At 45.2% G+C, this 10,557-nt stretch overlaps 1 protein-coding gene across 8 annotated transcripts in view; it reads right to left on the bottom strand.

Annotated features, from left to right (window-relative positions):
- Nucleotides 1–5,079: 5,079 nt before the first annotated feature.
- Nucleotides 5,080–10,557, bottom strand: part of LOC128703343 (PDZ_signaling and DUF4749 domain-containing protein Zasp66) — a 325,662-nt gene continuing 320,184 nt past the window's right edge. For all 8 annotated transcript variants that reach the window (XM_070085326.1, XM_070085325.1, XM_070085330.1 and 5 more), the window contains one exon: nt 5,080–7,601. In XM_070085326.1, the coding sequence (XP_069941427.1) occupies nt 7,521–7,601 (81 nt within the window). In that variant the 3' untranslated portion in view covers nt 5,080–7,520. The remainder of the gene's footprint in view (nt 7,602–10,557) is intronic.

Raw genomic sequence — 10,557 nt, 5'->3', positions numbered from 1 at the left:
TGTGTGTGTGTGTGTGTGTGTGTGTAAGAAAATTGAATACATCAGTAGCATGCTGCTACCCGACTCGAAGTGATTTACACAGTGGAGATGAAGACTGGTTATATTTGTGTGTGTGGGGAATGAGTAATGCTAGAGTATGTATGGGGGATGCGTGGGAATTGTAGTGGAGAGGGAAGGGAAATGATAGTAGGGAATTAGGTGCATACAAGTGAGTAATGGAGTGAGGAGGGTGGAGGGTTGAGAGGGTGATTGGGTAGTTGAGAAGGTGGGCGGATGGTTGAGAAGGTGGGTGGATGGTTGAGAAGGTGGGTGGATGGTTGAGAAGGTGGGCGGATGGTTGAGAAGGTGGGCGGATGGTTGAGAAGGTGGGTGGATGGTTGAGAAGGTGGGTGGATGGTTGAGAAGGTGGGCGGATGGTTGAGAAGGTGGGTGGATGGTTGAGAAGGTGGGTGGATGGTTGAGAAGGTGGGTGGATAGTTGAGAAGGTGGGTGGATGGTTGAGAAGGTGGGTGGATGGTTGAGAGGGTGAGTGGGTAGTTGAGAAGGTGGGCGGATGGTTGAGAAGGTGGATGGATGGTTGAGAAGGTGGGTGGATGGTTGAGAGGGTGGGTGGATGGTTGAGAAGGTGCGTTGATGGTTGAGAAGGTGGATGGATGGTTGAGAGGGTGGGTGGATAGTTGAGAGGGTGAGTGGATGGTTGAGAGGGTGGGTGGATGGTTGAGAAGGTGCGTTGATGGTTGAGAAGGTGGATGGATGGTTGAGAGGGTGGGTGGATAGTTGAGAGGGTGAGTGGATGGTTGAGAAGATGGGTGGATGGTTGAGAGGGTGGGTGGATGGTTGAGAGGGTGGGTGGATGGTTGAGAGGGTGAGTGGATGGTTGAGAGGGTGGGTGGATGGTTGAGAGGGTGAGTGGATGGTTGAGAAGATGGGAGGATGGTTGAGAAGGTGGGTGGGTGGTTGAGAGGGTGGGTGGATGGTTGAGAGGGTGAGTGGATGGTTGAGAAGATGGGTGGATGGTTGAGAGGGTGGGTGGATGGTTGAGAGGGTGGGTGGATGGTTGAGAGGGTGGGTGGATGGTTGAGAGGGTGAGTGGATGGTTGAGAGGGTGGGTGGGTGGTTGAGAAGGTGGGTGGGTGGTTGAGAGGGTGAGTGGATGGTTGAGAAGATGGGTGGATGGTTGAGAGGGTGAGTGGATGGTTGAGAGGGTGGGTGGATGGTTGAGAGGGTGAGTGGATGGTTGAGAAGATGGGTGGATGGTTGAGAAGTTGGGTGGTTGGTTGAGATGGTGGGTGGTTGGTTGAGAGGGTGAGTGGATGGTTGAGAGGGTGAGTGGATGGTTGAGAGGGTGGGTGGGTGGTTGAGAAGGTGGGTGGGTGGTTGAGAGGGTGAGTGGATGGTTGAGAAGATGGGTGGATGGTTGAGAGGGTGAGTGGATGGTTGAGAGGGTGGGTGGATGGTTGAGAGGGTGAGTGGATGGTTGAGAAGATGGGTGGATGGTTGAGAAGGTGGGTGGGTGGTTGAGAGGGTGGGTGGATGGTTGAGAGGGTGAGTGGATGGTTGAGAGGGTGGGTGGATAGTTGAGAGGGTGGGTGGATAGTTGAGAGGGTGGGTGGATAGTTGAGAGGGTGGGTGGATGGTTGAGACGGTGAGTGGATGGTTGAGAAGGTGGGTGGATAGTTGAGAGGGTGGGTGGAAGGTTGAGAGGGTGGGTGGATGGTTGAGAGGGTGGGTGGACGGTTGAGAGGGTGGGTGGACGGTTGAGAGGGTGGGTGGATGGTTGAGAGGGTGGGTGGACGGTTGAGAGGGTGGGTGGATGGTTGAGAGGGTGGGTGGACGGTTGAGAGGGTGGGTGGACGGTTGAGAGGGTGGGTGGATGGTTGAGAGGGTGGGTGGACGGTTGAGAGGGTGGGTGGATGGTTGAGAGGGTGGGTGGACGGTTGAGAGGGTGGGTGGACGGTTGAGAGGGTTGCTCATTCATCTTCTAGGTCCCTAAGAAGCTCAGTGTTTTGTATTAGATATCTATTATGTAATTCCCCACCATCTTTCACAGTGTTTCTCCTATTTTGCTTCTAACATTGCTCATATTTATTGCCTCTTGTTCTTCAGATCCATTAATTATTCAATTTAATATCTACATTATTTTTTTCTTAGTTCAAAACATATTTTGTTTGTTGATCTAAAGTGTCAATTCCTGTCCCCAAAAAATTTACTCAAATTTTGCTGTTCCTTTGTTTACCAAATAATGATTCTTCAACCCTTTACTGGGCAGGACCGCGTGTGAATGGTCTTAAACACATGTTGTTTTTGCACTTGTCATACTACTACCACTGCACATCTGGGTTCCTGTTCTCTAGTTCTAGCCAATCACAAGCCTTCTGTGATTTGCTCCAGCTAAGTGGCAATGGCGTGATTGGCGTTTGCTCGCTTCCCACTGGTTGAGAGACCAAAATGTAAACACCCCTAGCTTGCCGTCCAGAGCAGTTTTTTTCCTTGAGTTACACTCATATCCTTAGAGTTTACCCTCTGCAGTGTCGGTAAGTACTGATTTTTGTGACTAGTGCATAAATGAATAGTTTAGGCATATTTTGATATATAAGTAAAGTCCGAGTGAAACATAATGTGAGTGCACCATGCAATTGAAAAAAGCACAAGGAAAAAGGACCGCTCATAAATGGTCCTGCCCGTCAAGGCCAAAGTAGCAATCTCAGTAAATAAATATTTATAATAATTTTTCTAATGCATATATGAATTTCATTCCAAATCAATGAGAAATTGTTTTATGGTGGTTCCTCCCAAGAGAAGTCCAAATATGTCTGCATTTTGGAGGAAAGTGACTCAGATCCAGAACCAGATGCCCTGGAATTTCTTGACAGTGGTGTTGAATACTTACCACTAGATGTAGAGGTGTCAAGTGATGAGGACCAGGAAGATAGGCCATCCAAAAAGCCTAAATTAGCCCAGGAAAAGAAAAACATTACAAACAAGGAGTACCCTGACAGAAAAATCATGTCACATCCTTATTTTCCTTTACCATATGCAAAGTAAACCATACCCCCGGCCGGGATTGAACCCGCGGTCATAGAGTCTCAAAACTCCAGCCCGTCGCGTTAGCCACTAGACCAGCTAGCCACAATAAGATTCATCCAACTAGGTATATTTCTACACCATAGGAAAGTTAGCACAGGCACCTCTGTGACCACAAATTCAAGTTTTTACAGACGAATCTCCAGCTAGCGTGGCCGTGACGAACTCTGCAAAGTAAATCTATGCATCAAGAAGGGAAACAATTGCTTCGTAGCCTTTCATTCTAGCAATTAGTGATCTAGACTGGTTATTCTTTTTCAGGAAATTCATGAAAATGGGACTTGTAAGTTTTATCCCTTTGCAATGTTTGGAAACAAGCTCCATTTATATTTTTGATATTGTCTATTTGCATAATAAATTAGAAAAATGCTTATTTGAAGTTTAACAATTGCAGCATTGCAACATTCAAAATTTGGCACCCTTTACCGGGTGGGACCACTTATAAGAATGTGTCGAATATTGGCAATTGAACGAAAACTTATTTTTAGAAATCCATTTACACAGGCTCATTTTCCTTACATCGAGATACTCTATCGACTCATAGGAAACACATTTCGAATTTTTGCATTTTCCTAGGAGTGCCCGGTAAAGGGATTTATATAATATATATTATTTAAAGCCTGCATTTTTTGTCAACCTTCCTTTTGTTTGTTGTATGGGAATCTGAGTCCTGAGTTTGAGATTAAAAATCTGTTGAGTACACAGAGGTAACCAAGATTGTACATAACATGTTCACTACCAATCAAAAATAATTGCTCTCTAAAATAGGGAGTCAATTAAATTCCTGGTTTCTATTGACTGAGAGATACACATCTCTCGGTGTATGTGTCCCGTATGGCCATTCTCAATGCACTACCGAGAAGTATATCTTGAGGGTGTTCCGGGGGATCAATGCCCCCACAGCCCGGTCCCTGATCAGGCCTCGTGTTGGATCAGAGTCTGATTAACCAGGCTGTTACTGTCAAATGCGTGCAAACTAAACCACAGCACAGCTAATCAGGTACTGGCTAAATATCTGTCCAGCTCCCATTTGAAGACAGTCAAGGGTCTATTGGCAATTCCCCTTATGTATGCTGGGAGGCAGTTGAATAGTTCTGGGCTCCTGACATTTATTGTGTTATCTCTTAGTGTACTCATGGCACCCCTGCTTTTCATTGGAGTGATGTTGCACTGCCTGCGAGTATTTTGCTTTCGTAGGGAGTGATTCTCGTGTGCAAATTTGGGGCTAGTCACTTTTAGTGTGTATTATAAAGTATCGTTTTTTCGTCTGTGTTCCAAGGAGTACAGGTGAAAGAACCTCAACCGTTCCCAGTAACTGAAGTGCTTTATTGTCTTATGAATGCAGTGAAAGTTCTCTGTATATTCTCCAGGTCTGCAGTTTCGCTTGCCTTGAAAGGGGCCATTGAGGAACAGCAGTACTCGAGCCTAGGACGAATAAGCATTTTGAAAAGAATCATCATTAGCTTGGCATCTCTAGTCTCGAAGGTTCTCATTATCCATCCTATCATTTTTCTAGCAGATGTGGTGGAGACATTGTTGAAGTCTCTGAAAGTGAGATCCATTGACATTATCACTCGCAGGTCCTTCACACTAGTTTTTGCTTTATTGAGTGGTTGGAATTTGTTTTGTATTCCAATCTAGTTTTTATTTCTTCGAGTTTTCCATAGCGGAGTAATTGTAATTTGTCCTCAATGAACTTCATATTGTTTTCTGAGGCTTTTAAAGACTTAGTTAACGTCTGCTCGGAGACATGAAGACGTGGAAGGGAAACGTGGATAATATTTCGTTTAGGTAAAGTATGGTAAGTAAGACACATGGGCAACAGTTAAGTATCTTTATTCCGAAACGTTTCGCCTACACAGTAGGCTTCTTCACTCGGGTACAGAAAGTAGGCAGAAGCAGTAGAGATGTGAAGACGATGTAATCAGTCTTACTTACCAACCTGTCGGTATTATATACCATTTTTATATTCACAAGGTAAATGATACTTCTACATTATGACTGTGATTATTATTTATTCACACTCATTAACTGTACAGTTCTCAAAATAGCTAAAATATGGTCATCCTGGAAAGAACATTCCCAAAGTAGTCTGAATATTAAGTCTGTGTGCTAGCCTTGTGGCAAGCAATACTTGGAGCTCCCGCCACCTCCTAGGATGGGCATCCATGTACTGAACGTTGCCTGAGGCACCTAGGACAGTCCAGCAGCCACACACGTGAGTGTTGCCTAAGGCATCTAGGATGGACGGCCACTTAGAACGGCCCTGCTGATTGTTGCCAAAGGTGTATAGGACAGTCAGCCATTAATACGTGTTGACCGAGCGCACTCAAGAAAAACCAGCAGCCACATGTGAGTGTTGCTTAAAGCACCTATGACGAACCTCGCAGCCTTGCAGCGAGTGTTGCTTGATGCACTTAAGACAGGCACTCAAGTGCTGCTTGAGCTGCCGTATCCAAAATATGAACCATGGTACGTGGAACTTAACACACTGAGTCCAGACACCCTTGGCAATGTTTTCAGTGACAAATTTCAGATGCTTTGTCTTACGAAAGTGTTACACAGATATTTTTGCTCTAAAATCAAATCTAATTTGGCTTTAAACACGTCACCTGAAACATTGGTTATTAGCATATAATTTATCGAGAGCATTGGCCAAAATATGATGTAACGAAATTGCTGACCGAGAATTGATCAGTCAAAATCATTGGCTAAGGCCTCCTAGGTACGGACAGCGCCATCTATTGGAGGTGACTGTCTCAAGTTTATTATCGCAGTCCTTGAAAATGGTGCATCAGTAGAGCAACGAAACCTTAGGTCATTAATATGTGGATACCAAATAAAATTCAGTCTAAATATTTTAACTAGACGTCACAAAGCAGTAAGAGACCAGCTGCCTAGAGGAACACTAACATTACAAAAGTGTGTGTGTGTGTGTGTGTGTGCTTTAGAGTGAGAGAAAAGGATACTAAACACTGACAATACCACAATAAACTGTGGTCATGATCCATATTTTTGTTACCACATTACTATTAAGGAGGTGCCGCTTTAGCTAATAAAAAATAATTGTGTAACAGATTGTTGGCAATAATACTATTTTATTATTTATAGTTGTAAGTTCCAACATTATTTTCTGGTGAAAATGCTAGCGAAAATTAAAACAAATGACGCTGTTGATTTGACACTGCAACATGCATTTCGCACAGCTCCACAGTGTTGACCTTCCCACAAAATTTAAACATTTACACGGTAATACTTTCTACCTTCACGTTGTTTTTATTTTTTAGAAGACGTCAGAGAAGTCTGAAGGTGTGTTGTCGAACCTGTAATATATAACAGTCTTAGATCTGTACTTCGAAAATTCTTGTTTTTTTTTTAAATTTCCAATGCAACTCACGTAACTCAAAGTTGAGAGCCACAAGGCAGATTCAGATTGGCATATGAAGAGCTCTTCGTGTCATTTTACAGGAGTACAGCGAATTGGGGCCAGAGCATCCGGCTCTCGGGTCCCAACGAGTCCAACTAGGGGCCGTCGTTACACTGGACACTAAAGTCACATCCTGCTCCAAAACTGTCTTGTTCTGTTGTCAGTTTTGTCGATGGTTATAGAGTCTTACGGGAAAATTATCAGAAGATAAATCTCATGATCACAGCATATCAATAGGGTGTTGTCTTGGGTTCCATGTGGTAGAATTAGTGAAGGACACTCCTGATGTCCTGACCTTGCCTGGGTCGGCCCTGACCGTGTTTCTAGTCCTGGTGATGGGACGGTCCTGACTAAGGGTTGTGACCTAGTGTGGGACGGCTCTGAGGCCCTGACTTGATAACAGACGGCCCTGAGTGAGACCCTGACATGGTGTGGAATGGCCCTGAGTGAGGCTTTTGTTCTGGCCCGAATTTGCTACATAAAATACAAATGCATAATTATGTAACTTACATCACTACCATCTACTGGAGGACAAAAAGTTGCCGTATTTTTTGCATTGGTTTTCCAAAAATCCAGCAAAATGCTGTGCTATAACGTCGGAGCAGTCATGGCTAGCATAAAATCGCAAAAAAATATATTTATCAGTTCAAAATTATTCACCTGAACACAAAGAATATAACGGACAAGCATTCTTCAGGAGATAGACTACAAATATATATATTCTTTCAGCAACTGCGGGTGATCCTTCCCCTCTACCTTCCATCATGGAGGAGTTGATCAGCCAGTGACCTTTATCGACTGAGAGGCAATTCTTATGATATGCATTATCCAGTGTTTGGCTGTCGGAATATCCCTTACAAAAGAGAAAAGCTTGTTTGGGTAAGTCCTCAGAGGCATATCACTTCGTTTTTAGAAGCAAAGCAATTCATTATGCAACAGACGCGACGCGAGTGTAATCCTAGGACACGGTGGGCGGTGTTGTGGGCGTGCGGGCGTGTCGAGGGACGGCTCACTCGCCCAGCACGTCCATCATGAGTCTGTTGAAGGAGGCCGTCTGGGCAATCTTCTTCCTTCCACCGATGGCGTTCGTCTGCAAGAGGACAATGCGTCAGAGGACACAGGGAAGCAAGCGATCATTATTGTGTTCCTACCACCTCGGCGAGCACTCCAGCACACTCGGTGCAAAAATCATAACATTGACGAAGATCGTAACAGTGAACAAGCCTATTTGTGGAGTTTCACGTAAGTATCAATTAAGAGTAATACAGCAAGTAATCAAATGAACTATTACTTAATTCTATATCACAGTGTGAGTGTTGAGTAATGAAAAGTTAAGGTCCTCTTTAGTTTCTGTTTCATAAGCTAACTGTTTCAATCACTGAAGATTCACATTAATAATTTGACATAGTGATCTATTCTCTAGTTGTTAATAAGTAACTATAAAAAAAAGCGTCAGTTTATCTACTCGTTTCTGAGCCAACCTGAAACATAAATCATAAGTCTACAAAAACAACCTGAAAGAACTAAAACGAATAAGCATTAAACTTAAATTCGACTAGGGATAAAATACCTTAAAAAATAAATAATAAAATCTGCAAGAAAAGATGTAACCATAAACCAGAGACGGACTGGCCTGAGACAAGCCAGATGTAGCGGGGACTGCTGGAGCTGTGCTAGTGTCATGCGGGGACTGCTGGAGCTGTACCAGTGTCTTGCGGGGACTGCTGGAACTGTACCAGTGTCTTGCGGGAACTGCTGGAGCTGTACCAGTGTCCTTGCGGGGACTGCTGGAGCTGTACCAGTGTCTTGCGGGGACTGCTGGAGCTGTACCAGTGTCTTGCGGGGACTGCTGGAGCTGTACCAGTGTCTTGCTGCTCTGTGTACTGCCTTGCTGCAATAGTAGTCTTGGTGTTGTGTGTACTGCCTCATTGCATTAATACATGGTTAAAGTGTGTAGTGGCTTGATGCAGGAGCAGGTGTTACTAGTGCCTTTTGACATCTTACCTCTGTCCGGCCATCAGTTAAGCTCACGAAGTGGTGAGAGCAGGTGGCACCAGCAAAGTTACCATCGTTATTATTATTATTATTATTATTATTACATTCGTGTAGGAGGGCTAAAACCGTAAGAGTCATAGAGCGTCTAAGGAATGAGAGGTAATCAGGTCTGATCCTAGAAAGGGTAGCTTCAATTCCTTGCATCAAGAGCTCTTTAACAGCATCAAGGCACCTCCCTGAAGTGACACTAGAGTACAGCAGTACACAGGCAAGTAGCAGCAGGTAGTGCCATAATGTTATGCCAGCAGCAAGTGTGAGCACAGTCTGGCACTTGTAGCACTAGTAATGTACACCTAAAAATCATTCCAGAAATGACAAAGGTACGTAGCACCAGCAAGTACCACGTAACACCAGCAAGTACCACGTAGCACCAGCAAGTACCACGTAACACCAGCAAGTACCACGTAACACCAGCAAGTACCACGTAACACCAGCAAGTACCACGTAACACCAGCAAGTACCACGTAACACCAGCAAGTACCACGTAACACCAGCAAGTACCACGTAACACCAGCAAGTATCACGTAACACCAGCAAGTACCACGTAACACCAGCAAGTATCACGTAACACCAGCAAGTACCACGTAACACCAGCAAGTATCACGTAACACCAGCAAGTACCACGTAACACCAGCAAGTACCACGTAACACCAGCAAGTACCACGTAACACCAGCAAGTACCACGTAACACCAGCAAGTACCACGTAACACCAGCAAGTATCACGTAACACCAGCAAGTACCACGTAACACCAGCAAGTACCACGTAACACCAGCAAGTACCACGTAACACCAGCAAGTACCACGTAACACCAGCAAGTATCACGTAACACCAGCAAGTACCACGTAACACCAGCAAGTATCACGTAACACCAGCAAGTACCACGTAACACCAGCAAGTACCACGTAACACCAGCAAGTATCACGTAACACCAGCAAGTACCACGTAACACCAGCAAGTACCACGTAACACCAGCAAGTACCACGTAACACCAGCAAGTACCACGTAACACCAGCAAGTACCACGTAACACCAGCAAGTACCACGTAACACCAGCAAGTACCACGTAACACCAGCAAGTACCACGTAACACCAGCAAGTACCACGTAACACCAGCAAGTACCACGTAACACCAGCAAGTACCACGTAACACCAGCAAGTAACACGTAGCACCAGCAAGTAGCGCGTAACACCAGCAAGTACCACGTAACACCAGCAAGTACCACGTAACACCAGCAAGTACCACGTAACACCAGCAAGTACCACGTAACACCAGCAAGTACCACGTAACACCAGCAAGTACCACGTAACACCAGCAAGTACCACGTAACACCAGCAAGTACCACGTAACACCAGCAAGTACCACGTAACACCAGCAAGTACCACGTAACACCAGCAAGTACCACGTAACACCAGCAAGTACCACGTAACACCAGCAAGTACCACGTAACACCAGCAAGTACCACGTAACACCAGCAAGTACCACGTAACACCAGCAAGTAGCGCGTAACACCAGCAAGTACCACGTAACACCAGCAAGTACCACGTAACACCAGCAAGTACCACGTAACACCAGCAAGTACCACGTAACACCAGCAAGTACCACGTAACACCAGCAAGTACCACGTAACACCAGCAAGTACCACGTAACACCAGCAAGTACCACGTAACACCAGCAAGTACCACGTAACACCAGCAAGTACCACGTAACACCAGCAAGTACCACGTAACACCAGCAAGTACCACGTAACACCAGCAAGTACCACGTAACACCAGCAAGTACCACGTAACACCAGCAAGTACCACGTAACACCAGCAAGTACCACGTAACACCAGCAAGTACCACGTAACACCAGCAAGTACCACGTAACACCAGCAAGTACCACGTAACACCAGCAAGTACCACGTAACACCAGCAAGTACCACGTAACACCAGCAAGTACCACGTAACACCAGCAAGTACCACGTAACACCAGCAAGTACCACGTAACAC

The sequence above is a fragment of the Cherax quadricarinatus genome, chromosome 15, assembly GCF_038502225.1.
Source record: "Cherax quadricarinatus isolate ZL_2023a chromosome 15, ASM3850222v1, whole genome shotgun sequence".
Lineage (NCBI taxonomy): Eukaryota > Metazoa > Arthropoda > Malacostraca > Decapoda > Parastacidae > Cherax > Cherax quadricarinatus.
The sequence above is the reverse complement of the archived record's forward strand: the minus strand, read 5'-3'. Positions and strand labels throughout refer to the sequence as shown.